Raw genomic sequence first — 26,658 nt, 5'->3', positions numbered from 1 at the left:
TTCGAGCTACTTAAAGGCAGTAAATGGCCAAGGCACCGTGATTCATACTGTAGTAGCTCGGGTGACCTCCCATGCAGTCTTTTCATGTTCCGCATTTATTAAACCGCCATCATCACTCCTGCAGCTGACAATTGCAACGATGAACCTTTCATTCTCAAGGGAAGATGGATACAAGATCTGTTCTTCCTGACAAGCCATAAGTATTGATAAAAGAAATTAGTTCCATAGAGTCTGTACATGCACTGCCCTGTTCCCTCACTTAAATTAATAAATATTAATGAATATATTATATATAATTAATAATTGGACTAAAACTTTGACAAATTCTTTGTATTTACAACTTTAGATGAAGGTTTACTTAAATGGTTTTAAAGTATAAAACATTAGAGAAACTAAGCAACCTATTAACATTCAACTTAACCCCCTTCCTTCTCTCATTCTTCGATTTATTTCTTTCTTACTTTTTTCCTTTTTCAGCTACCGCTCACTCTAAGGTGGACGAATTGTGTATCTGTTGGAAGTTGTAATTGTTTTGCTAACCTTTTCTTTACAACAGATTAGCACTGGCTTACCTGCTACTTAGAGATGGTAACAAGGCAGGACCCGTCCCCCACCTCCTGTCAAAAGACTTACCTCGCCTCCAGCCCGAGTCCCCTAGTCCTTGCCCCGCAAGTGACCATTTCTTTTCGTTTTTTTTTTTTGATATTGAAATGGAAGATTTCATTTTGAAGTAAATCTATCTTTGCAATATACATGCATTAGTAATCCAAAGAGAACATTACATTCAAACTAGTTTTTCCTCAAAAGTAAAGTTTATTTATAGGTGGACAAGCAAGCATTGGACAAGCTAGTGCTAATAGATTGCAAAGAGAACGTTAGCAAAATAGTTACAAATTCTTCAAACTGACACAATATCATCAAATTGAGAGTGAGTGGCAACTGAAAAGGAAAAAAGATACGCGACAGAGAAAGAAATGAACAAGAGAAGGAAAAGTAAGAAAGGGTTAGGTTGAATGTTAATAGGTTTTTCAGTTTCTCTAATATTTTGATGTTTAAGATATAAATAAAATTAAAATCATTTAAACTAATCTACTTATAAACTTATTAATGTTGTAAAGATAGAGAATTCTTCAAAGTTTTAGTCTAATTTTAATTAAGACTTGCTTCAAAAAGTTATTAATTAAGACTAATTTATAATTATTATATTATGCATATAATATATTCATTAATATTTATTAATTGATGCGAGTTAACAAGGCCGGCCCCAATTTACAGCAGGGGTACCCTCGCTCCAGTACTTTCATTGCAAGACGGGCACCCGCGAACGCCCATTGCCATTGCCATTCCTACTGTTGTTTGCTTGTTCACCAATAGTAGTATTTTAGTAATAGTAGTAAATTAATCTTTCTAAAAAGAAACAATTTGCATGTGGTATTCTCTTGGACTTCTGATTTATACACATCACAAAGATAGATTCGCTTAAAAATGAAGTGGGGTGGGACGAGGGTGGGGGATGGGGAGCAGGGGATGGGACGAAGGCAGAGGGGATTTTTTGGCAATCCATTCACCCAATTCCACTCCGTTGCCATCCTCTTTTTTTTTTTTTTTTTTTGTCAATGCAGTGGGTATCTGGGTCCGAGGACTAGTTACCGTACGACCCAATTAATCCCACTGCGTGGCCGGGAGAGGCTGCCCAACATCACTGACCAGGTAAACCCGGGACTCGATCTCGGAACGTGACTCTCCCCAACTGAGACTACAACCACTGGACCGAACCCGAAGGGCCACTCTGTGTTGGCTTTTCTGTTGCCAGAGTTCAGGGGAATGGTTCAAAGTTCTCCGTTGAGACCAGTTCTTCATTTTAAATTAAGGATTTCTTTTTTTGGGCTTTGATGCAAGTCTTGGGTTTACTTATTGGATTAATCTTTCCTACACTGACAGTGTATACATTATCAGCGCTGGATGATTGACAACTATGCAAATTTTGAATTTGAAATTCAACTTTTGCACACATGTCATGAATCCAACGATGATAGTGTATACACCGTCAGTGTAGAAAAGATTTACTCTTACTTATTAGAATATTCGTGAAAAGCTGTGATGTCCAGTAGTCAATTTTACTTCCTTGGCCATAATGATTAAGAAATCACGTGTAATGATGTAACTGGTAATAACATGTGAAATAATGTAGAGCAAATAAATATAGCGTGGCATACCCATTTCATTATTTTGGACACTAAAAAGTAGATTAGTGAAGTAAAAGATTCTTATATATTGTTTATGTTCAAGAGTAAAATGTTATTATCTGGAATGGAGACGTCGAAAAGAAATGAAGGAGAAGAAGCGAGACAGAAATTGTTTCAGGATTACCTCAGAGAGTTCATCAAAGTCGTCAAGAGATATTTGAAGTAACTCTGCAGCGGTCTGACCAGTGCACCAAGCAAACACTTTTGCACTCTCATCAGCTAGAGTTATCTTGAGATGGAAAGACCGCACAACTTCGGCAGAGCAGTTCCAATTGCAGAAGTTACAAAAAAGGTCCCCGCCAAGTGCCTCGTCAACAAAATTCCCACAAAGGGAATGCGAAAATCTTGTACTCACGTGACAATATTCAATCTGATCCAGCCAGATTCGACAGATCTGAAAAGAAAAGAAGAGAGAAAAATGCTTTTAGAAAGCGACACCGATGCTCATCTAAGTAACTCTTTGTAAAGGGAAGGATACCAGAAGCCATATGCAGACAATAAACGAATCCCATGACCACAATATACATTGCGGTATCGGTACATCGATAGCTGATCCTCATACAGAGGAGGAAAACATAAAACTCAAGAAAGATGAAGCTATTAAAGTAGCCATTTGTTGTCACGAGGAAACGATCAAAACATATCAGCAAAAAGACCTCAAAACTTAATAAAATCTTTTTTTTTTAAAAGATCATTAAAATAAAGATTTTTCACCTGACTTTTTTTTTTTTTGTCGAAACAATAGCTTCCTACACTATGGGGAGGGGGAGAACCTGAAGAGATTATGGGATAACTCGAAAGGGACTGAACCACCACCAGACCAGACGAGTGATAGGAAATTGATGAGAAGTAAGATTAGGTTTGAACCCTTGCCTCCCACCCTATCAAGCCTTAATGCATTGCTGGTGGTTACCTGACTTTTCAATGTATGATTAAATTAACTATGGAAGTTAACCTGACAGCTGTTTATCCGCATGTCAACAGGCTAATCACAGTTTAGAGTAAATTGAGTAAGAGGTAACTACCAAGACTCCACATAGCAACACAAGATTACACGTATCTTGCCTTGAAAAGAGAGAGAGAGATATTACAAGTATCTGCAAGATGGAAGCCAGGATTCAACATGGCAGAATCACAGAAAATAAAAAGTAAAATGAACCTTTTCTTTCCTTTATTTTTCTTTTGGGACAGGAAGAAGAAAAACTGCATGGATTTTTAGCAGAACAGATAAGCACAGAATCGAAACCAAGGAAAAAGAATAAACATACATGAGTTACACCAATCCGGATAGATAAATCAGAAAGGCGTGATAATTTGTGAAGACAAGACGAGTTCAGCAAGGCCGGTAAGCAACTTATGTTGATAAATGAAGCTCCAATGTCACTCTCCAACCATGATAACTGAAGTCCGTCAAGCATGCAACAAAAGCAAGATGAGATTATCCTATGAATAAAAAAGGCAAAATCAGGCAACTGTAAGGGTATAATACATTCAAGTGCATGTAGCTTTAACCTGCAAACAAAGCTGTATCATGCACTGACCTTCCAGTTAATATATAATGAAAACTCATCATTTGACCAAAGTGCACCATCAGATGACCCAATACGTTCTATCAATGAAAACAATCCCAAAAGGATCGCTGATTATTAGTCTCATTAAAGCTTAAAATGTTGCTATCCTTTTCTAACTGAATAAACTCACTTTATATGATATAACCCTTTCTTTTAGGCCACTTTCACATGATATAACGTTGTTCCTTTGGAGTTTTTGTGCAGCTAACTTGTCGGGAGAGAGGTAGTCAACGCAGTATGTATATGTCAAAGTTGAGGATCTAATTAAAGTTTGAGTTGTGATCACCTATTTCCTCTGCTCGTAGAGGAGGTCAAACCAGAAATGTACACAGTATGACCAAGCCCTAATCTTCCCAATGACCTAAACAGCAAAAACGTCGAGGAAACATTAGCTTTTTTAGCAAAATGAACATGTTTCATTTTGGACACAGGTAACTGAAGATAATTACCACGATCCGACAAAATATAGCTTTATCCAAATTGTTCCAGTTATATCTTTCAGCTTCAAGGAGAAAGTGGTCCTTGCTGTATTTCTCTCATGAACAATGTCAGCAACAACTCCATAAAGACTGAGGCCAGTCATCTTGTCACGTAGATCAACTACAAATGACTGCAATACTTAAACAGCATAAGAGAGATCAGTGGCAAAACTGAAATTTAGGGAATTGACACGAGCATATTGGTTTTGAAATGGACGTATCCAGAACATTCTGAAGTAGGCACAGTTATAAACCCAAGAAGATTTTTATCCTTTGTGCTTATTTAAATGGGATACGCCATCTATGAATTCACATAAAGCATCAGGTGTATTTAAAGGCATAATAAAAACACAGGAATGACAAATTTATATTTATGCTGAATGTGCATGCATATGAACACAATCCAAGTTGGTTTCAAAGTATGAAGAATGGAGGGAAGTATTCACAACAATACTAATAATGGTCATTGTCTTCTTGATTAATGATGTCATTAATGGTCATTAAATGACATACCTATCAAGTATGAATTTGTTACATGTGAAGCTAAAACCTAAAACTGAAGACCAAATCTTTTTTATTTGGTAAAGAAATATAACAGATGAGTATTACAACTCCATTTACCAAGAAAAGACAGAATAGTGCATTAGAAAAGGAGATTGAATTTACCCTGGATATCTAATTCAATCTCAATTTTTTATATGAAGAAGCTAATTCACAGATAAAACAATTCCTACAACAATAAATTGTTTTCAACATCCATAGATTCTACCAAATTGTTGCAGAACTTACCCGAAATGGACAAAGACTGAAGTCAATAGATCCTTGAGAATCACAAGGCAGGGTCACTTGGGAAATGACAGATCTCTGATCTGATAGATTTAATAGCTTTGATCCTTGAGAACGGCTCTGTGTCAATGATACAGATACCTAGATCCCCCACAAGTTAACATTGTATTCATCATTGGACATGTTAGTTGCATAAAAAAATCCAAGACTTACTCGTTCCTCATGTTGGATAGAAGGCACCATAAAAAGCTGCGTTGCACTGCCATATTCAAGGAAAATTTCTTCACATGTTTCGATTTCACCATTAGAAGAACTTGCAATAAATGGCCTATCCAGGGCGAGCATACTCCCAACACTGAAAAGCAGCTAAATCATGTTGATGTAGAAAAACAAAAACAACAAATCTGAATCCCGAAGAGGTACCTGAATAGATTGGATAGCATAACCTGCTCACCCCACAGTAGAAACTTTAGCTTGACACCATCGTTATCAACAAGAGTAATCTGCTTCTTCTGCAAATTACCATACTTCTGTGTTTCCAAAGATCCAATTGATTCAATCCTGTCCTCAAATAAAAACACAACTAGTTATAGTAGTTCTAGGTGCAACATAAATTAAAATGCCAAAGACTTTAAGGACTTAAGAGCAAAGCAAAAAGAAAAGGTGCCAGTCAATTGAAATATGAAGTCAAAACCGGGAATAAAGAAAGGAAAAAGGAAGATTGGCAGAAGAGATGGAAAAGATGTGGGAGAGAGGGCACGAAAGGAAACTGACACACTCTCTTTGTTCCCATGTTCTTTTAAGCAGAGTCTTTATTGATTTGCTCAATCACATGTCAAAAGAAGCTAGGCCAACACTTGACAGCGTTTTGAACTTATTAAAGTTGAGCATGCTTTGACTACTATACCATTCAGCAATAATATGCTAAAGTCTGAGAGCAGGAATTAAGACGGTGTGTAAAGCTGACATCCATCCTGTCTGTTAATGGACGGCCTTTTCTCAGGACACACTTTCATTATGTTCCCATCATGGAAAAGCAGATGAGGCACAAGCCAATTCTCAGAGCTAAAACTGTCTGATGTACTTGAAGAAGTGAACCAGTTGGTGAGATGACTGATTTTATATATACCAACTTCAGAGAAAGTAGCATCAACTTCGTTTAAAACTGAAGCACACAAGACAGACTACATATTGTGCTGCCACATCTTACCTAGCATACAATGAATAAGAGACCTCTTCTTTAACAGCCTCAAGAGAAATGGAAGAGAAGGAATCTGAACAAAACTGTGCTCCAATTAGCATTGCATCATCGTCTTGGTCCTGCATCAAGGATAAATTTAAAGTCAACACCAGAAACAGAATATGAAATTTTAAAATCAGACCAAGTGCATATATGTCACAGGACTCCTGAAATTAATAAGCATGGAAATGCAAAGATAAAGCATGCAAAACTACACTAGTTTGTACTAGCAAAGATCAACATCCATAAAAAGGTCAATCACAAGTGGATAAGCAAAGAAATCCTCCAATACCTCATCTAACAGCACCACAAAATATTCAGTTGGCAGAAGTCGTGCCTGGCCACAACTTTTGCTGGCAGTTCGAAGATGGCATCCAGTTAGAAAAGCTTCTCGGCCCTTCTTCAGAATTCCATTGTTAGGATCAGCTAATTTGTAAAACCTGCTACAAAAATCCTTGTTAGACATCTTAGTAGATCAACAAAGTACAAGATGCTGTACAGCAATGATAACATTGATTTAAATGATGACTAATGTGCTTAGTCGCTGAAAGTTCACCTTTGCAAAGAAAATATCCCAGCTTTAATTTAGTTACAGAATTAGTCTACTAATAACAGTCTGCTAGTTGCTAGTGAAGAGGTATGGTAACCATTAGCAGCACATGAAAAAAGAGAAGAAAAAGGCTTCACAAGCAAAAAGTTGGGCTAATTCACCACATTAACAAATTGCCATATAATGTATGGTATTCTCATTTAATATGCAGTGCAGTTCATTTACCTACGGTGAAGATACAGATCAATGGTGTTAGAGCTCCAAAAGTCGCCCAATGTGATCATGCATATGTTGGTTCCTGAGAGAAACTTAACAAATTAAACATGACTATCACAGCATTAACACTTCCTACTACAAGCAGGGGCAGGAAACCCATAGCTTGGAAACTGTTGGAAAAGAACTAAGCAGTAACGCTAAATATGAATTGCCTCATTATAGACAAAATTTTCTCAAGTAATTTAACGCCTTTATTTAGCCCGAGAACTTCATTGCACTGTATATCAATGACAGTTAACTATTAGCACAAGCCTGGAAAGTTGTAGGTGAAAAGTTTGTTCATAGTGCATAATAGAATAGATCCCCAAGATTTTTATATTCAAATTGAATTTATTGAGCCATTTTGTGGTAAAACAACAAAAAAGAAATGCAATTGAATGGCACGGCTCATGTTGTACCCGGAAGACAGTAAGCATCTATAATGACAGCTTCAATTACACTAGTCAAGGATAAGAATCTTTTCTCATAAATTGAGTCAATTGTAACAGTGCTAGGAAGCTTTGCTCTCCTATGCTTCTCCTTCAACTGGTTAATGCATTCAGGCCTCTTTTTTGGAGCTCTCCCCCTATTCTGCTCATTCCAAGCCTATAATCATACATAAACACACATATTAGCTGAGGAAAAACAAAAAGAAGCTGAAGAATGCCATAGAACATGAAAAGTTGTTCGGAAAAATGTCCTTATTCTGCAAATCAATTCCAAAGACGTTCCTTATATAGACATAATTGTATAATTTATATCAATCAGAAAACATAAGATATTTTTAGATGAAAACATAAGAATTATGCAAGTAATTGAGAATAATAAATGCTTGGGTTACAACATATTTATATATGTTTTGAATAGTCTTATCCGGAATCCTATCGTACTTTTAAATGGATAAATTTACTTTACCTTTATTCTAAAGTAATCTACTTTTTGCTTTACATTTTTATCTTTTGCTCATCATCTCATATTTATATAGATGATTGAGGTGCCCTTTTTTCCTTTTCTTTTCTTTTTTCTTCCTTTTCGAATCCAATTTATTCTCCCAATAAAGCTGGATTCCAATTCAAACTATATCAATTTCTCCTCGTCTTGAAAAAGAAAAAAAAATAATTTCTTCTACCAGTTCTCCCCTACCAAACTTATCGTAGTGCTGCAAATGGGGCACGTCAACTAACGGCTCCGTCATATGATTTCCCATCACCATTTTTTTAAAGTTGGATTCTACCACTCTGTGCATGAAGGCACAAGATAAAAGATTGACCCCATGTTGTTTCATCTTATAGAGTACATAATTTAATTTCAACTTTTAAATTTAATTTCTACACGTGACATATATCTAAAATTGATAGTGTAAACAAAATTTCTACACTAATAGTATATAAAAATTTAATTTTTTATCTTATAATCCTTGTCATCTCTTTTACACGATGAAGTGATGTTCCAAATTCAACTCGCATCATGTGTGTATATATATATATATATATATCTTTCCTACTTAGCTTAATGAAAAAGCATGTAATTATAACGTGCTCTAAAAATAAACGCCCGCTTGCTAATCTTTTTCATCTTATTCTGCAAATAATTGTTTTTCCTCGTTCATGCAAATGATCTTTATTATTACTCAGAGAGTGCTATAAGATAAAATGTAAAAAGCAAACTTATTTAGAACCTATTTTCTACGTGAATCTACAAAGCTAATAAAACGTGGAAATTCTGGACAAAAGTTCACAAATATCTATGCAATTAAGTCAAACTAATAACTCATATACGTAACAATTTCACATACACAATCCAGGCATACCACAGAGATGCACAAAATTCATCAAATTAACAACATGCATCTCTACTAATTTTCAAGTATACTGCAAAGACACACACGTTTTACCTATAAAACTTGTCTAATTAACAACAAATACCATAGCAATTTTATATACTCTACATACACACACACACCGGAATGATGTACACATACTAAACACTGATTATTCGGATGCTCAGAAGGGAAAAAAAAAGATAGAGAGATAACTGAGAGGCCTATGCACCTAAGAAGACAAATATATACACGGAAAAGAATGCACGTATAGTTAATTTGAAACTAGCGATGATAATAACTACTGATAATCAATTTTTTCCGAATATTTGACCAAAAAAATAACTAATAAGAGAGAAATGCAGAGAGAATCGAGAATCGGATGGACCTGAGAGAGATCGGAAAGGAGAATAGCGGGAGTGACGCCGCTAGAATAAGCTACACAAGCTTTAAGGATCCGAGAAGCAATCCAGCTCCAACCCGGCCCGTCCGAATTGTCATTTTCGGTTTCTTTTAAAATCAACTGTGCGTAGTCAATAAATTTTAAGAACGGATCCTCTTCTTCGTCCATGTGATTTGGTTGATCTGTGATTTCCACTGATGAAGGTTCGTAGTCTATCATGCTGCTGAGAATCGCCCGATCAGAGAGAAAACTCATCTGCTCTCTGAGGCAGACACTGAAAGAGAAAGACGAATTAATAAACCCTAATCTCTGCAAGTGGGAGTGAAGTCCAGTTGGCGGGTTTTTATAGTCTTTGAACCTCCTAATAATCTCAAAATGCTTTTGGCGCGGAATCGATGCGGACATCAAGCGATGTCGTTTCATGAGTGAAGAGGTAAACGAGCCTTCTAATCGGCTTTGGGCTGATTATCTCAACTAGTATGATTCAATAATTATCATTTAACTCGGTTATCAATATTTGGAATAAATAATGCTCTAGTATTCAAGTCAAAGCTTGTTTAAGTAAATTGATTTTTTTTGTCTATTTTGTGCTTAATATTTATACAAACCGCCTAATTTAACAAAGTTTAAAAGTAATAGTACTAAAATAATTTGTACTTGTAACAATGTTTTCAAATTCGGATCGGACCGGCCGGTTCGACCTCAAACCGGCCATATCTCCGTTCCGGTTCACAGCTTCTGTTGACTTTGATCAAGAACCGGTCAAACCCGCGAAAACCCGTTCGAACCGTCAAAACCGTAGAGAACCGTGATTCGCAATTTTCCAATTTTTGAGTCAAAATTGACTGAATTTTCAATTCAATTTTGACCGAAATTATCTAAACCTAATCTTCAGGTCAGTCTTTTCGCACTTCCTCTGCAATTGCCGAAATTGCCTTGCCTGCCGTCCCTATTTCCTTCTCCCGAATCTCCCCTTAATTGCTTAACCCTAATCCCTTCTCCAAAGTCCAAACTCCAAACTCTGAGTCCAGTCCTGAGCCATGCCTTCAGGCATCGAGTAGAGGCTGAGCGAACTAAGAGAAGGGGCGAAGCGAACTAAGGCACCGAGTTCCCTTCAGATGAAGCAAGAAGGTGCGAAGGGGCTGATTCTGACGTATAATTTTTGATTGAGGGCAGAAAGGAGAGCTAGACTGAAAGGAGTGACTTCTAACGAGTGACTTCTAAACCCTACCTCCGTTACTCTCAATCTCTCACTCGTCGCCGACGCCGTTGCTCGCCGCATCTGTCAGCCTCCATCGCCATCGCTTTTCTGGTTACTGGTATGTCTGCCTTTGCTCTAATGTGCATTTCCAGTTCTATTTCCATTTCCCCCTTCATTCATCTTCGCTTCCCTCTCTCTCTCTCTATGGCACTATGGGTTTGGGGACTGGGGACGGGGAATGGGAAGTAGTAGTATGATTGATTACTGGGTCTGGGAGTAAACCCAGAAGCATATTAAATTTGTTTTCCTGTCAGCCTCCATCGCCATCTGGATCTGATGAAACACTTCTGCTTTAATTTGTTTTCCTTTTTTGTCTTTTTTTTGGCCTTTTTTATTAGGCATGCGTAAGTGTAACAATGAATACGAAAGCTGTGTGGAATTTTTTTGCCTCTTTTTTTGTCTTCCGCATTTGAATGGTATGCTGTGTGGAATTTTTCGTAAAAATGCCACGCAATTGGCTAAAGTAGGACACGGTTCTACTAAATTGGACTTCAACTGAATTGGTAACCTTTGTCAAAAGTGGTTCAATCAGAAGGAAATTACTCACAACCCTTTTTTTCAAAAAAAAAGAATTTGAAAACACACTCCATCATCTTCACATGGCTCTAATTATTGCTCTCTTTGTGCTAAAGAATAAATTCTAACTTCTAAGAGCAGATTTCTAAAACCCCAAAATAAAAATTGTAAATCATAGATATAAGGCATAGCCTGTCAATCCTGGATGTTAAAAAGAAAGAAGGAAGAACAATTCGAGTATTCTGTGGTAGTCTGGATTTAATGACTTGATATGGAGAGTTAAACAAGCACCACTAGAATTGTTGTGTGTAATTTGTTAGAAATGCCATTAAAACAAAACACACTCTGTATAATTCCACTAAACTCCACAAACTTCATCCCACTTTGTATAATGCCTCTAAAGTCCCTAGATCACTTACATTAAGAGACTCGAGCTTAAAAGAATTTCCTCGAGTCAAGCCTCGAGTTGCGATTTTTAAGCTTGGTCGAGCTCGAGCCGAGGTACATATAGGTCGAGTCGAGCTCCAGTATAGCACTACTCGAGCTCAACTTGGCTCGAATACATCCCTACACTAGAGCGCCGCAGTTCCATGTATTAGCCCTAAAGATTTGATGCCCTATTTATTATATATTTAATAATTATACCACCTTAGTTGCATTCATTATACAAAACAAAAAAATCCATAAATTACATGAACATCAACTCATTGTGGGCATCACTTAAATTGTTCACCGTGCGCAAGCATGGTGTTCTTCTGCTAGTATTTAGACAATTGGACATGTAAGTTGGATAACTATGTTAATTGTGTGTGTGTTAATTGTTAGCTATGGCTCTTATGTTAATTGTGGTTTAGCATTTATATCTTATCCTGTGCATAGGTATGTGTGGGTGTGTCTATATACATATATATATTTATTTATTTATTTATTGAACTTTCACTTCTCCGGCTCAATTGGCGGTCCGGGTTTTAAAACATTGGTAATAACAATAGAACTCTCCTTCTTCTCTCTCGGCTAAACAGATCCTCTGCAAAACCAAAATCCAAAACCCCAGAAAAGAATGTATCACTTTTTAGCCTCGGTGGTAGCAAGACTGGAGCCGTGTTTCGCGAGAAGAGATTGGGTTGTAATATTTAGTTCGGGGCTCGCTTCTTTTTTCTGTAAACAAGCAGATATAGATTTTGAACAATACGAAAACAGGCTTCTCGAGAGGGAAACTGAGGACAAAGCTGATATAGATTCTCACTTCAATCTGCTGCTCGAGAAAAGATTCCAGCCTCGTATCCATCCCACAGAGGAGGGGGTTAAGACCCCATGTTTAAGAGTAAGTCTCTCCTCCTCCTCGGTTTTTTTTTTTTAGCTCAAAAAACAAGCAAAAAAAGAAAAACTAATGGCTTTTAATATGGTTGCAGGATCTTTTTAAAGATCTGGTGAGTAATGCAGAAATAAGTGAGGATGGACTGTCTAAGGTAAGTAATACATTTTTCTATCCCCGTAGTCGTTTTTTGTGCTGAACGAACATCAAACTACGTAAGGAGTGTGAAGTCCAAGTTGAGCCCTTTTGTTTAGTTGCTAATTTGATACTAGTACTACTATTTTTTTTTTAATTATATCCCCTCATAACCAATATCTATCAACTGGTTGTCATTAACAAATTCCCTAAAATCTCTAAAACTATTCTCACTTCTCAGCTTCCCACCCCATTTCTCATCCCCAGACATAATATCATTCATATCCCCTGCTAGGACCCAATTCGAACCCCATATAGTTGATCTATTTTCTATAACTTTCCACTGATGTGCTCTTACCTGATCAGTACTACTAGCATAGACCCCAATAAACCACCAATCTGCCTCATTCCCTTTCCCTACCACATTAAGCTCTATAGTAAACTCAGTGGACAAAACTCTCCTAACTTCTATCTCCTTTCTCCAAAGTACAGCCAAGCCTCCAGCCTTACCTCTGGGTTCAACAACAAACAAACTATCATACTTCAATCTCCTCTTTATCTTAATCATAACATCTTTTTTATTTTTAGTTTCAGCTAAGAAAATTATCTCAGGGGAGTGGAGTCTCACAACCTCCTCAAGTTGGGAAACTGTCAAGGGGCTCCCAGCACCTCGACAGTTCCACACCACAGCTCTCATTGAGGGCTGGGAGCCCCATTAAGGTTGGGCTCCACCACCTTCAGAAGATCCTCTCTACCCACATCCCCTTCCATCCCCTTAAGCTTTTTTTGATCCCCCCTCACCAGCTCCCCATAATTCTCCTTCCCATGTATGTCCCCCTGTTTCCTTTTACCAGAATCCCTCTCTATCTCCATTCCAGAGTTTTTATCCCCCAAAGGCACTCTCCTTCCTACTTCCTGCACCAACCTCCTCCATCCCCAACTCCCCTTATATTTCCCAGTACCCTTCCCTTTTCCCTCCTCCCTTCCCCTACCCTTACTCATCCTTTTCTCCTCCTGCCCCCCATCAATCCACATAGTGTCATCCTCTGCCTTCTCCAATTGGTCCATTCTCCCCTCTCCATTACTCAGCTCCCCCTCCCCTTCTATATTGAAATCTGAGGACTCCCCTCCCAACTTCAGAAGTTTACCTGATTCCTTATCCCCTACCTGTCCCCCCACTCCCTCTCCTCCCTCATTCCCCACACAGAGTGTCCTGTGTTGCTCAACAACAGCATCCTCTGGGAGGATTCCCTTACACATTGAATTACTCGCACTTCCCTTCCCCTCATGCCCATTCCAGGTGTCCTCACCTCCCCCCCATGTCAGAAATAAGTTGTTAACCACATTCCCATTACCCTTAGTCCTAATACACTCTCCAGCATCCCCTTCATTTTTTGAATCTGTTTTATTTTGTTTTTTTGGACTCCTAGCATTACTAGCACGCATCCAGGCTCCAAATTGTGTTTCCCTATTCAGATAGTTACCTTTCATTTTACAATTTTTCTCATTATGCCCCAGCTTCCTGCAACAATAGCAGAAATCAGGACATCTCTCATACCTAAACTCAATCCATTTCATTGCCCCATTCATCCTAACCGTGGTTCCCCTTAGCAATGGTTGTTCAATATCAATTTCCACTAAAATTTTCAAGTGCTTACCATCTTTACCCCCACCATTAGGAATGATAACCTCCTTAACGGAGTCAAAAACTCCTCCTATCTTACGACCAATTTCTTTAGTTATCCAATGGATTGGGAGATTCCAGATCTGCACCCAAATCCAAGTTTTACTAAAAGCTTTAGCATCTTTTTCAATTCCCTCCTTCCAAGGGATAACAACAAGAGGTAAATTATCATACACCCATGGCCTCCCATTTAAAACTCTGTCCATATCATTCTGATTTATGAATATAAACTGAAACAAATTAACTCCTAAAATCAAAATCAACAGCAAAGAGTATCACCGAATCTGAATAGACACGAGCTCTAAAGAAAGAAACAAAACTACTAACATAGATCTGAGCACAACCTAACGAAAACCGAGCTTCACAATTAAAGGATAAAAAGATGCTACCGCTATAAGACTCCTACGAATAGGAAAACTCAGGTACCACAGATCAAAACCAGAATCAAAGTGATTAAATCCTGAAAATTATCCATTGTTAATCACTGCGAACAGATCACTGAAGATTATGGCTCGCAATGTGAGGAGATATGACCAGCAAAACTACGAGAAATTTAAATTTTGGAGGCTAAAGTTGTTTAACCACCCACGAGGGGGAAAAGTTCTCTACTAGAGAGAGAAAGGAGCTCTCGTTTATGACCTGAATGAAGTAGTGAATAGTGATGGCCTCTTTCGGTCCCATTGGGATGTATGATGCCTGATGAATGATTTTCTCGTAATTTTTGTTGAACAGGCGACAATTGGGTAACTCGATGTTTATATGATGTTATTAATTCCTTGTGTGATTGGTGATTATCAGTTTCTATAATTGTATTTTTAGATTCTACCACGCTACGGGGTGAATAAATTCACCCCACATTCTGGTGATGTGTTTGATCCAAACAAACACAAGCTTGCTTTCTTTGTTCCTGATCCAAATCGGGAACCCGGACTAGTAGCAGTAGTGAAGCGGGTATGTAATTGACCTATTATTATTATTATTATTATTATTTTTATTTTTATTATTATTATTTTTTATTATTTTTATTATTATTAATTCGTGTTGTGCGTCTGCTTCTTCAAGGATGGATACGTTTATGGCGATGAGGTTATCAGGCAGGCCGAGGTGGGCGTCACGCGTGGAGTTGCGACGCGGAGGAGCCGACCATCTCCCATCCCGTCACAGTGACCAGTCCGGGCCTTTTTTTCTTAGCTACCTCTACTACTGGTCTGCTACTACCATGTCTACCATTTTGTTATGTTTTTTGGATTTTATTTAATGGTTTATTCGGTTTCTGTGAGAAGAAACAGATCTGCTACTTCATGACTAGCGACTTCAGCACCTCTACTACTATATTTTGGATTTTGCTGCTGCTACTATATTTTGGTACTTGTTGGATATTATTTGATGGCTAGTTGGGTTGGTTTGGGTTTCTTTATGAAGAAAAAGAAGCAGCTGTGTTTTCTTCAATTATCAACGTCCGGTTTTTTCACAAGATAACTGGAATGTCAATCAAATGTCCTATCACTTTTACACAATTTTATTTACGCGAGTAGCTTGATTGTAACAAGTGATTTACAAAAATTCCTTCGGAGTTTCCACCTTGAGGCTGTTCGTGTAAAATATGTATGACTTTTTAAGCGTATGTCAAAGATTACCCTCAAATAATTGGCATCATACATGTTACATTTTTGGCAAGTAACATAGTACTCCGCAACTGAATATTCCTGGGCATTCGAAAAGTTCATGATAGAAACGCTGTCTAAACGAATGTAAAAGATCACTATAGAGTAAAATATTCCAAGATACTTGGGCTAACTATAGAGTAAAATATTGCCAGTATTATCTGAAAGTTGGATGTGCACTAACTATTACTAGAAAATTGAGAGCAATCGGCAAAGAGCTTACATGAATTCGAAGAATGATGGGACTCGATTCATTTCTATTGCTAAAAGTATAAAATTTAGCGTCGTGTTAAATTAGACAGAAACCATCAACTCTGAAGGCCTTTAAGTGGACTCGTTAATTGGGGCCTCACGCTTTGCGTGAGGTTACCCGGACTTGCTTTGAACTTTATAAGACAGAAAAAGTTACAATAGAAATAGAACAGGAGGCTCACGCTTAGGGATGGCAATGGGGGCGGGTGCCCGCCCCGCGGGGGGGTCACGGGGCGGGGGGGAATTTTTTCCCCCCGCTTAGAAACGGGGCGGGGGGCGGGGGTATACTGCCCCGCCCCATCCCCCGCCCCGCCACCCGCAAAAATATATATATATATATATATAAATGATTATATATTATATGTAAGTTAATTAGTTATAAACTTATGATAATGATATTATTAGTTAGATGTATTATATAATGTATATTAGTTTATGTAATATAATTGATATTATCAATTATATGAATAATTATACATGTCTACTAATAGAATTTATTAATTAGTTATACTAAATTTACTAATACATTTATACTAAATTTCTAATTACACTTAATAGAATAACACTTTTTTCTCAAAAAAAAAAAACTAACACAATGATGAATTAGTGATTGCATTTGTACTAAAAGTGAAAATTTGACTATTTTAGTTATATTTATTTCATCATATTGGATTGTATTCAAATAACTTCTGTTTGATTGTTTTTATGAGTTTCAATTGTAAAATTACAATGAATAATAATTTGGTGATGTGTTGATATTTTAGTACTTGATTATTTATTAAAATTTAATTATAATAAAATTATATAATAAAATTTTATTAACCCCGCGGGTGCCCCCGCGGAGGAAGCGGGGCAAGGCGGGGCCGGGCGGGGGGAGCGGGAGGCGGGGGACGGGGCGGGGGACGGGGGAGGGGTCCCCCGCCCCAACCCCGCCCCGTTGCCATCCCTACTCACGCTTGCCTTGCCCAGCTCTAAATTTCAGAAAATAGGAAAAGCTAACATAGAAATAGACTTGGTTAAGTAGTGTTATTATATTCCTAATATCCGCTTTGCTTCTCTCCCTTTTCTTGATGTGATCCTTTATCAGGAAGAGCTTTGAGTCCTAGCTTGATTTTGCATACTTGTCGCCCAAAATCTGTGTCTTCTTATGGTCAATCCTCCAATTGCTCTCCTGATGAATAAGTAGAACGATTCGTTTTCTAGTTGATACTTGATACCCAACTCCTTCCATCAATCCCTACCAAGAGCAGATTTGGCGTCCCTTTATTCATCATACATGTGGGCGTGCCGGCCATATTCCATTTTCAGATTTGACTAGTTTGGGAGTTTGGAACAGAAAAGAAGAAAAAACCGTTTTCTTCCTTTCTTTTCTGTTGGAAACTCCCAAAACTAGCCATAAAAGTTAAAACCGTTTTACTAAAAAATATCAAGAAAAAGTCTATTCTTTCTTAAGTTCCTCCCTGTTAGTTTGCTACTGTAGATTTTTTTTTTTTTTTTTTTTTTTTTTACACGTTCTTGGATGGTTGGACCTTCAAAATTCTTGTAGTATTTATCAGACAAGTTTTTGGTAGGCTCTTGGTGTATGATAAGAACATAAGGCTTATCAAATAAATTTTGGGGGTGATGAGTTTTTAAAATTTTTTTAGACATTTTCTTTTGTTTTCATAAATTGCGAACAAGGAAGGGGGACCCTTTTTGTTGTTGTTAGATCTCAAATTATGAAGCAATCAGCTTTCAATGCTAATAAACCTGGAGCAATTGGTTTTCAGGCTTGGGAGAGTTGTTTCCTTATAAAACACTAGGGGGAAAAGCCCACGCAACACGTGGGAGTTTAGTGCCTATAATTAAAGATGGTTAATAATTATTATTATTTGGCATTTTCTAGTATAAGAATTGAAGTATAACAATTTTATTATGTGATATTATAAATAAAAAAATCATAAGTTATATATTTAGTTAAAAAATATAATATGCAATAAAACATAATTATAAGATATGATTAACTACTTTGCATCTAATCTAGTATAATAAAAGATCTATTTATATCTACTCATGCATTTTAGGGATATTAAAATTTGTTATTTAGTTTGAATTTGATCTTGATATGAGGGCAATCCACCACATTATCTTGTCATATAAGTGAGATTTGAACAATTAGCATACTTGAAGAAATCATTGCTAGTGGAATTTCGGTTCTTGCAAGCCAAATTCTTTAATTTATATTGATTCCAAGAACATATATCATCACAAGGTCTTCACATTGAGCAAACAATTAATTATAATTTATTGTATGATTTAGGACATATAGTAGAGCATCTCCTTTTCGATAGAGGTTATAATCACGAAATATCAGTTTTGTGTTAGTTGCAAAGATATACAACAACTAACATGCTAATTTAGAGGAATAATAACCTCAAAAAAGTACTAGAGCATCTTAATCCACTCAATTCAAGAAAAACAATTAAAAGTAATGAGGTACATACTTTAGATTTGTAGCCAAATAGTTTTAAGTAGATAGTTAAACATATTGGCAAATCAGATGAAATGAAAAATTGTCTAAATGGAATAGTCAATAAAGTAGCAAACAATTTGAAAATTAGCCTAACTAATAGTTAAAACAACAAAAGAAGTAGAAGCAATCTATAAATGGGAAAATTTATGATGATAAACTTATTTTAAACCATAAATAACAATTAACAAATGTGGTCTCTTCCTTATCAAGCTTGTCTAACATGGACAATTGAATTAAAATACTAAAAAATTATTGCACATACAACTTACAATATTACAGATTTTTTACAACCAAAAAGTAGATTGATTAAAGAAAACATACCTATTAAAAAATATGTTGTAAAATGGGGAAAAGGAGTAGCTAATATAGCAACATCCGAATTCAATATGCTGCATGATTATGGTGGAACAAAACCTATAAATAAATGAAATGAATTTGAATAGATGGGGGTTACTATGGTAACGGTCGAGAAAACCAGACTTCTCTACTAATTGATATTAATTGTGTCTTAACATCTATATATCATAACTTTGCAAATAACTATTGAGAAAGACTTTAAGAAATTAAAAGATTTAGATATTAATATAATTAAATGATTAAAAGGGCTTTTATGTAATTTCACTAAAACACAAGATGAATTCAGTTGTACCCAATGTTTAATCAGATATCAAACACTGTCACATGTCAAACTTACCTATAACTTTAAATGTTTAAAAAGACATCCAAGTAATTACAACAAAACTAAACTAGTTATAATGATTCACATTCAATACTCTAATTGCACTTCAAACACTCTCATATTTCTAAAAAAGCCCCACCCTTGCGGTTGAAATTCAAACTCTAAACTCATTCTTATATAGTATAAGAATATAAAGGGGCGTTTTCATCATGGAATTTTTACAATTATAATGAGGTGACATTTTTTGTCAACTCACAATATTTTATATGTCAAGTTGATGAGGTGGACTAAAATCTATATCTATATAAATTTGAGAAGGGATTTTTAGCAACATGCCTCCACGTATCTTCCCACTACCAATTCCATTTTTCTAGCATTTCACATTTAATTTAATTTATAAAATATATTCCTCTCAACTTCCACATCTACTCTTCACATTTAAAATTGTTGGTTACTTTTTAAAATCATTTCATTTCAAATTGTTGGTTAATATGTATGTTATCCTATTTGAACTTCAACCCATCACGTTTCCGATTGCCTTGCATTATTTATGATACTACAATAATTAAAACTTCTATAAGACCATAAGAAGAGATAACAAATATAACATCTTTTCATGCTTTCTTATTAATTTAAATAAGTAAGATTATTTACACTCCATTTTTGTTATTCGCACTTCAATAATCATTTTGGTTATATAATTTTCATTAATTAGATTAAATGATAAAACAAATAGTGGAATTGCAAATAATAAAAAGTGGAGTGCAAATAATATTTTCTTAAGTAAGAAATGGCTTCCATGCCTTTCTAATTTAAAAAAGTAGTGACTCCACTTATATAGTGACTCCACTTATTGGTTTGAAGTTTATTAGTGGGAGGGTAAACAAAAAGAAAGCATTGCCAAACTTAGTAAAAGTAAAAAAGTAAATGACAATATTTTATCTTTTAACTTAGTAATCCTAAGTAAAAGGGCAAAATTAAATAAAAAATATTCATGAAATAATGTCGTGGATTTAAAAAATCAAGAATGGTACCATTCATGAAATCCAAATTATGAAATCACTAAATAAAAAACAAAGTACTACTAGCCTTTTAACGTGGAAATTTTTTTTTAAAATATTCAGTTTTGATAAAAAAATAATGATAATAACAACTCTACCAAAAATTTTAAAGAAAAGTAACAATATAGTTTAAGAGAAAGATATAGAACATTCAACCCTAAAATACTACTTAATTTGTATATATCTGGCCCAAATTTGATATTAGATTTGAATAAAAGTGCAAAATCCAAACACTAAGGATAACTTTTGGTATCATTAATTATTTATGTATTCTTATTGTTGTCTTCATATGTAAATATGTATTTGTTATGTTAAATATATATATATATATATATACTGATTGTAGTACTTGAGGATATTATAGATATTATTAGTTTTTCATTTCCATTTTTAGATACTAATAATTGCAATCATTGTAATCAATTTTCAATTTTATATTTTCATTATGATAGGTAAAGTTAAATATATTGGGTTGTAGGGATATGAATTTAGAGGTTAGGTATAGGGGAAGGAGGGAGGGAAGAAAATGTTGAGAAGTGGTAAGAAAGGTTGAAGAAGAAATATAGGGAAGAAAATGTTAAGAAGTTGAAAAGTGGCAGGAAAGGTTGAAAAAGAAATATGGATTACAAAAATGGGCATAGAAGGGAGAGAAGAAGAAAGGGGATTGTGGGGATATGATAGAGATGACAAAAAAAAATAATAGAGAAAGTGGTACCATGATAGAAGATATAAAAGTCGTAAGAGGCATCTGATGACTAGGTGGCGGATAAGAGAAGAGGGAAATGATGGTGATTTTTAATAATTTTGAAAATTCTAAAAACACATATTACAGAGATTTTTTTTAAAAAATATACATTAAAGCTTATGAAAAATGCTAATCTAAATGCAGTCAACAATTATAGGGGCACAAGATAGGAGAAAAAAATTTTTTTTTCTAAAAATGGAAGAAAATAAATTGGTTATAATTTATTTTTTTTATATTATAAGTATTGATATATGGGTATAACATAATATGTTTTGTCGGATATTGATAAATTGACTTTTTTTAAGAAAACTTTTCTCACCTTACCACCCAACCTAACCTTCTCCTTAAATGCGTTAACAATTCTTTTATCATGTAAAACATTATAGATTAAAATTTTTTTCAAAATATTAAGCATCACTTCTTTAAAATTATTAGTATATATATATTTATTATTCTGTACCATAATATATAAATATATACAATATTATTTTAATTTGAAATATAATCCCGTGCAAAGCACGGGTCAAAACACTAGTAGGGGATAAAGTGAGAAGATTTAAAGGATAGGGGGTAAACTGTAACTGTGATCAAATGTTAATGGGAGTTTCTAGGATTTACCCTATATAAAAAGAACGTGCCATGTATGTTGGATAGCTTCCAATCGAAAAATGTTATTTAAACTCTCTTTTTGTTATTTGCACTCCTACTATTATTTGTATTATATAGTTTTTATTTATTGGAATATATGATATAACAAATGGTGGGAATGCAAATAACAAAATATAGAGTGCAATCCCTTCCAATATGTTGCGAGCGTGATTGAATAGGAAATTATTTGAAATAATTACTACAGTCCTTTTTGTGATATAAAAAGATGCGTTAAAAATTGTGTTTCTAATACAAACACATAATTTTAGGCTAAATAATGGCATCAAATAAGTGCAGTGTAGCTTAAATTTTTTTATTAATTTGATATTATATCATAAATTACCATTATTGAATGTTCGACTATGTCAAAAAGAGCGAGACCACGGGAGCATCCAAAGATGCTTGGATAAAAATAAGATATAATCAGAGTATAAGATATAGCATTTTATCCTAGAAACTAAAATTAAGAATGGGAAAGTGGAATCTTAGCTATTAAAGATCAACCCGGCAGGACGATTAGGTTGGCAAGTCAGTTGTACAATCAACGAGTCATTGGTTCAACTGTCGGGCCACATTATAAAATAAAAAATATATAATATAATTAAATAAACATATAAATTATAATATAAGTACATAAATTCTTAAATGTTAACAAGCCATAATTTATTCATATTTTATAGTTCATGTACACAAGCCATACCCATATGTGTTCCTTAGTTCATGAATTCATATTGATATTATAGACAAATATAAATGATAAATCTAAGTGTTAAAGAAAGAGTGAAATCCTAATTTTCAAATTTCTTTTCAAATTTTCTCATCCAATTGTCAAAAAGATGACAATGTCCATGCTGGTGTGGCCGGTCAAATTCAAACAATTGGTTAAAATGGTAATTTCATAAAAAATTTCAAAGCCCACCAGATTCATAAAAAAATCACCGGGTTTAGTGGGTTATCAGTTTGACCTTTCAGACCAAACGGTTCAAAGTAAATCATCTACAATTCCGATCCAATTGCTAAACCAGTCCAATGGTTTGACCGATTCAACTGCTGAATCAAGTTTAATAATTGTGAGTGGAATACATGGCATATCCAATTATCCATTAAACACTAGAATTTAATGATGATGTGCTCTAAAGATGCAAGAAGGCAACGTACGCGTTTGATTTCATTGGCCAAATAGAAGGATAGTCACATGAAATTCTATGACACGATTACTCTTATAATACCTGTTAACATTCCAACGATCAAGCTAAACTTCTTAATTGGTAATTTGAGAGAGCTTGGCTTTTTTTTGTGGTTCTCTTTAAGTTAACCAACGTATCTTAACGTTTGTTCTGGTGAACAAAATGATCGTCAATTACAAAGCATTACCTGCGTGCAAGAACGATTAAGTAGCAATGTATACTATTTAATGAACATTAACAAGTTTAGAATTAAAATTATAGACTTGATTGAAAAATAACATCAAAATTTAGGACAACATTTATAAAGTATGAAATATTTGAGATATATTAATAATTTTTAATAACTTAGGGGTCAAAACATAATATTAAAAAATATTTGACTTTTTCAAATATGAAGGCTTTGACTCCAACCGGTTCTTCCTGTTTTCTGGTCAAACCTGATTTTTGATCAGGTTAAATCGAATTTTTATCCACCCGATCTTAAAAATTTTGTTTGACCGAATTTTTATCACCCAATTTTTTAGAATAACTTGGATCGGACGCTTGGCCGGTTCTCGGCTCGATTGGTCGGACTGTCCAGTCCGATCTGAGTTTAAAAACATTATAGCATAGATGTAATTCAGTTCAATCAAGAAATCATACACAAAATTTGGCTATCACTGTTTATCAACAATTTAGTAGGAAAATGTGAACAACACTAGAGTGTTATTTGAAATAATTACTGTAGCACTTTTTGTGATGTGATGTATATGAGATGAAAAAATGGTTGAGAATATAAAAAGATGAATTGAAAAATGTATTTATGATGCAAGCAAAACATTATTTGAAATAATATGATATCCAAACAAACCCAGCTTGACTCTTTACAAACTGGTTCCTAGTTGATTTGATTTGTCAGACCAGTGTTTTGAAAATCGGACCGGACCGATCGGTTGAATTGTGAACCGGCCATGACATCGGTCCGATTTTATGTTAGGGTTGACTATGCTAGAAAATCGGTCCAATCGTGAAACCGGATTGAATCGGTTTTTTTTTTGTTTTCGAGTTTTCATCTTTTTTTTTTTTTTATACGGTTTGCAAAATGTAGCATTCAAGATTCAAACTCATGACCTTTGTAATAGAAGACCAATATAGTAACCGTTGCACTATCACATCTTATTAGTTCTCTTTATAACTTATTTATATAAAACAAACACTCATATTTCTTTTTTCCATTTTTCTTACAAAATCTCATTCTCTCATGATTCTTTCTTTTTAATTTTCAACTCTCTTTCTCTCTCTATCCTCTTTTCTTTTGTCACTCTCTTTTTAATCAAACATCTTTATTTTTAATTTATTGATGTTTTCTTACATCTTTTAATTTTATTTTTGTCCATTAAATTAAAAAAAGTTAAAAAAAGAATTATTTTTCTTTAACACAAACTATTTAATGCCACAACCACTTACTTTTATCTCATTTTTTGTTTCTTATCAAGTTTGCATTTCTATTTTCGATTCTCTTGACTTCTTTCGAACTCCAAATTTTCTTTTTTAAATTGCAATCTCTAAATCCCAAAACGTAAATTAAAATTTAACTTCACAATGTCTAAATTCTCATAGACATTAATTTTGTATAATTTCAAAATATTGTGATATTTTTGGGTTGGATTTAAGATTTTTTTGGTAGATATAATTGAAATTGAGATGAAATTTATTTGTTTTAATTTATAATTCAAAAAATTTATTTTTAAAAATCCAAGTTATTCAAAAATAGTAAACTTTTCATCATGTAAAGTATTAAATTAGTCCATTACATGTTTTATTTTATGTATATATATATTTATATAAATTATTTTTTAAAAAATTCATTGAATCGAGGTTGAACCGGTCCGACCGATTGAATCTCGACCCTTTTACTTCACGGGTTCAATTAACGGCCTGGTTTTTAAAACATTGGTTCAGATGCCATTTTTTTGGTGCTTAATTTATTGGGGCACAGGTTAACTAGGGTGCATTTGTGTCTTCCAGTGTTATTTTATGGACAAATTTCTTGGGATATGACAAAGTAATAATCTGAAGTCAACGAAGTAAGTAGATGCTAATATAACTAGACCAAATAATGACTTATCATGCTGTCTACGACTACGAGTTGATTGTTTTTTGGTTTCTGGAGTTGAAGTTGGACCTTGGTTGCTTCCAGATTCCCATGCGCGAACAGCCTAATGAAATTCCACACGAATGCACAGTGCACTCGTTTGGGTCGATAGATGGTTCAGTCCCCTCCGATTTCTCTTTGATCTCTTTAGGTATTTCTCTCCGTAGTATAAAATAAATATAGGTCTATCATTTCGACAAAAATAAAAAAACAGTCTAATAAAATTCAGCTGCAAATAAAATTTAGCCTTAAATATCTCAGAAACAATACCAGGAATTCAATAAGTTGTTCAGATGCGTTGGTTAACTTAAAAGAGAACCACCAAAAAATAAAAGCCAGGCTCTCAAATTACCAATTAAGAAGTTTAGCTTGATCATTGGAATGTTAATAGGTATTATTAGAGTAATCGTGTCGTAGGATTTCACGTGACTATCCTTCTATTTGGCCAATGAAACAAAATGCATACGTTGCCTTCTTGCATCTTTAGAGCACATCATCATTAAAATACAAAACGCAGATTGGATGGCAAGTTATCGATGTTGCCAGCGTCATATGAGATCCCACTAGCCAACTTCATAAACTTTATTATACTAGGAGGAAAACACCAGGCGATGCGCGGTGTAGTTGTTAGGCCCGATAAAAAATGTCCAGTTATTCAAATTTAGATATTAAGTATGAAAAATTATATAAAGGCACAGTAATATCTTTGCGATTTTGTAATTTTATTAAGCATGAAAAATTATATAAAGGCACAGTTGTTAGGCCCGATAAAGGCCTGGTGCCCCGCGAGTTTCGCGGGGTGTCCATTGTTGATTGTTTAATGATAATGTAGGTTATAATTTTAGAGAAATTTTTTTTTTTAATTTTGGTTTTTGGTTGTATATTTTTGAATTTTTTAGTTTTTGAAATATTATTGAAGTAATATTTTTGGAATATAGTTAATGGAAGGTAATGGAAAGTGGTATAATTAATTTGTATTTATTAAATAGCTATGGATTTTTTGTTGATAAGTGTTTTATGGTAGTTGCATTTGTGTTATGTTATTTAATTTAAAAATGGAAGAACTTTAAGTTAATAATTCAGTTATTAACTAATATTATTTAAGGAGTATTTTTGAAATAGAGAGAAATTATGTTATATTGTGAAAAATAATTGGTTGGAGTAAAATATATTTTGGAAAAAGTGGAGATATATAAAATGGGTAATAAATAGGATATAAAAATATATTTATATGTTTTTGTAGCGAAAATAAGTCTGTGTTTGTATTATAGAATTAAAGTTGTGTTTTTAGAGAATAAATATTTTTGTTAATAGATATATTGTGGAAGATAAGTTATATATAAAGGGTATAGAATTAATTATAACTTTTTTTTGAATAGAAAGAAATTATTGGATATTTTTAGAAAATGGTTGGTGAAATGAATGGAAGTTAAAGATAGATTGGTATAGTTGATTTATATTTATTGGATGTGTGTGAAGTTTTTGTTGATATATATATTTTTTGAGAAAATGAATT

General features: G+C 34.5%; 2 protein-coding genes across 5 annotated transcripts; one reads left to right on the top strand and one right to left on the bottom strand.

Annotated features, from left to right (window-relative positions):
* Window positions 1-5: 5 nt before the first annotated feature.
* LOC113765288 lies at window positions 6-9,578 on the bottom strand. Of its 4 annotated transcripts, none has more exons than XM_027309411.1 (14): window positions 9,335-9,578; window positions 7,547-7,733; window positions 7,098-7,170; window positions 6,615-6,762; window positions 6,293-6,402; window positions 5,506-5,643; window positions 5,296-5,437; window positions 5,086-5,223; window positions 4,267-4,427; window positions 4,104-4,178; window positions 3,515-3,689; window positions 3,338-3,343; window positions 2,371-2,640; window positions 6-186 (listed from the first exon to the last, which is right to left on the bottom strand). In XM_027309411.1, exons 1-14 carry the CDS (start codon window positions 9,566-9,568, stop codon window positions 43-45), a joined length of 2,001 nt encoding a protein of 666 aa, XP_027165212.1. In that variant the 5' UTR covers window positions 9,569-9,578; the 3' UTR covers window positions 6-42. The 4 variants fall into 4 exon arrangements, with proteins under 4 accessions (XP_027165212.1, XP_027165215.1, XP_027165214.1 ...); XM_027309414.1 differs by having other exon boundaries at window positions 5,296-5,341; XM_027309413.1 differs by having other exon boundaries at window positions 6,660-6,762.
* Window positions 9,579-10,232: 654 nt separating this feature from the next.
* Window positions 10,233-15,709, top strand: LOC113766924 (protein GrpE-like). Its single transcript, XM_027311082.1, has 5 exons — window positions 10,233-10,668; window positions 12,149-12,450; window positions 12,539-12,595; window positions 15,080-15,211; window positions 15,323-15,709. Exons 2-5 carry the CDS (start codon window positions 12,187-12,189, stop codon window positions 15,425-15,427), a joined length of 558 nt encoding a protein of 185 aa, XP_027166883.1. The 5' UTR covers window positions 10,233-10,668; window positions 12,149-12,186; the 3' UTR covers window positions 15,428-15,709.
* The last annotated feature ends 10,949 nt before the right edge of the window (window positions 15,710-26,658 follow it).

Source organism: Coffea eugenioides, chromosome 3, assembly GCF_003713205.1.
Source record: "Coffea eugenioides isolate CCC68of chromosome 3, Ceug_1.0, whole genome shotgun sequence".
In the NCBI taxonomy this organism is placed as follows: domain Eukaryota; kingdom Viridiplantae; phylum Streptophyta; class Magnoliopsida; order Gentianales; family Rubiaceae; genus Coffea; species Coffea eugenioides.
This window is presented reverse-complemented; position numbering and strand designations above follow the sequence as displayed.

Coding starts and splice junctions, on each gene's coding strand:
- LOC113765288 (XM_027309411.1), bottom strand. CDS start 9,568: ATGATAGACTACGAACCTTCATCAGTGGAAATCACAGATCAACCAAAT. Junction 7,171..7,546: donor AGATGCTTACTGTCTTCCGG/GTACAACATGAG, acceptor AGTTTCTCTCAG/GAACCAACATATGCATGATC. Junction 4,428..5,085: donor TCAGTCTTTGTCCATTTCGG/GTAAGTTCTGCA, acceptor TAAGTATTGCAG/TCATTTGTAGTTGATCTACG.
- LOC113766924 (XM_027311082.1), top strand. CDS start 12,187: ATGTATCACTTTTTAGCCTCGGTGGTAGCAAGACTGGAGCCGTGTTTC. Junction 12,596..15,079: donor GTGAGGATGGACTGTCTAAG/GTAAGTAATACA, acceptor TTGTATTTTTAG/ATTCTACCACGCTACGGGGT. Junction 15,212..15,322: donor TAGTAGCAGTAGTGAAGCGG/GTATGTAATTGA, acceptor TGCTTCTTCAAG/GATGGATACGTTTATGGCGA.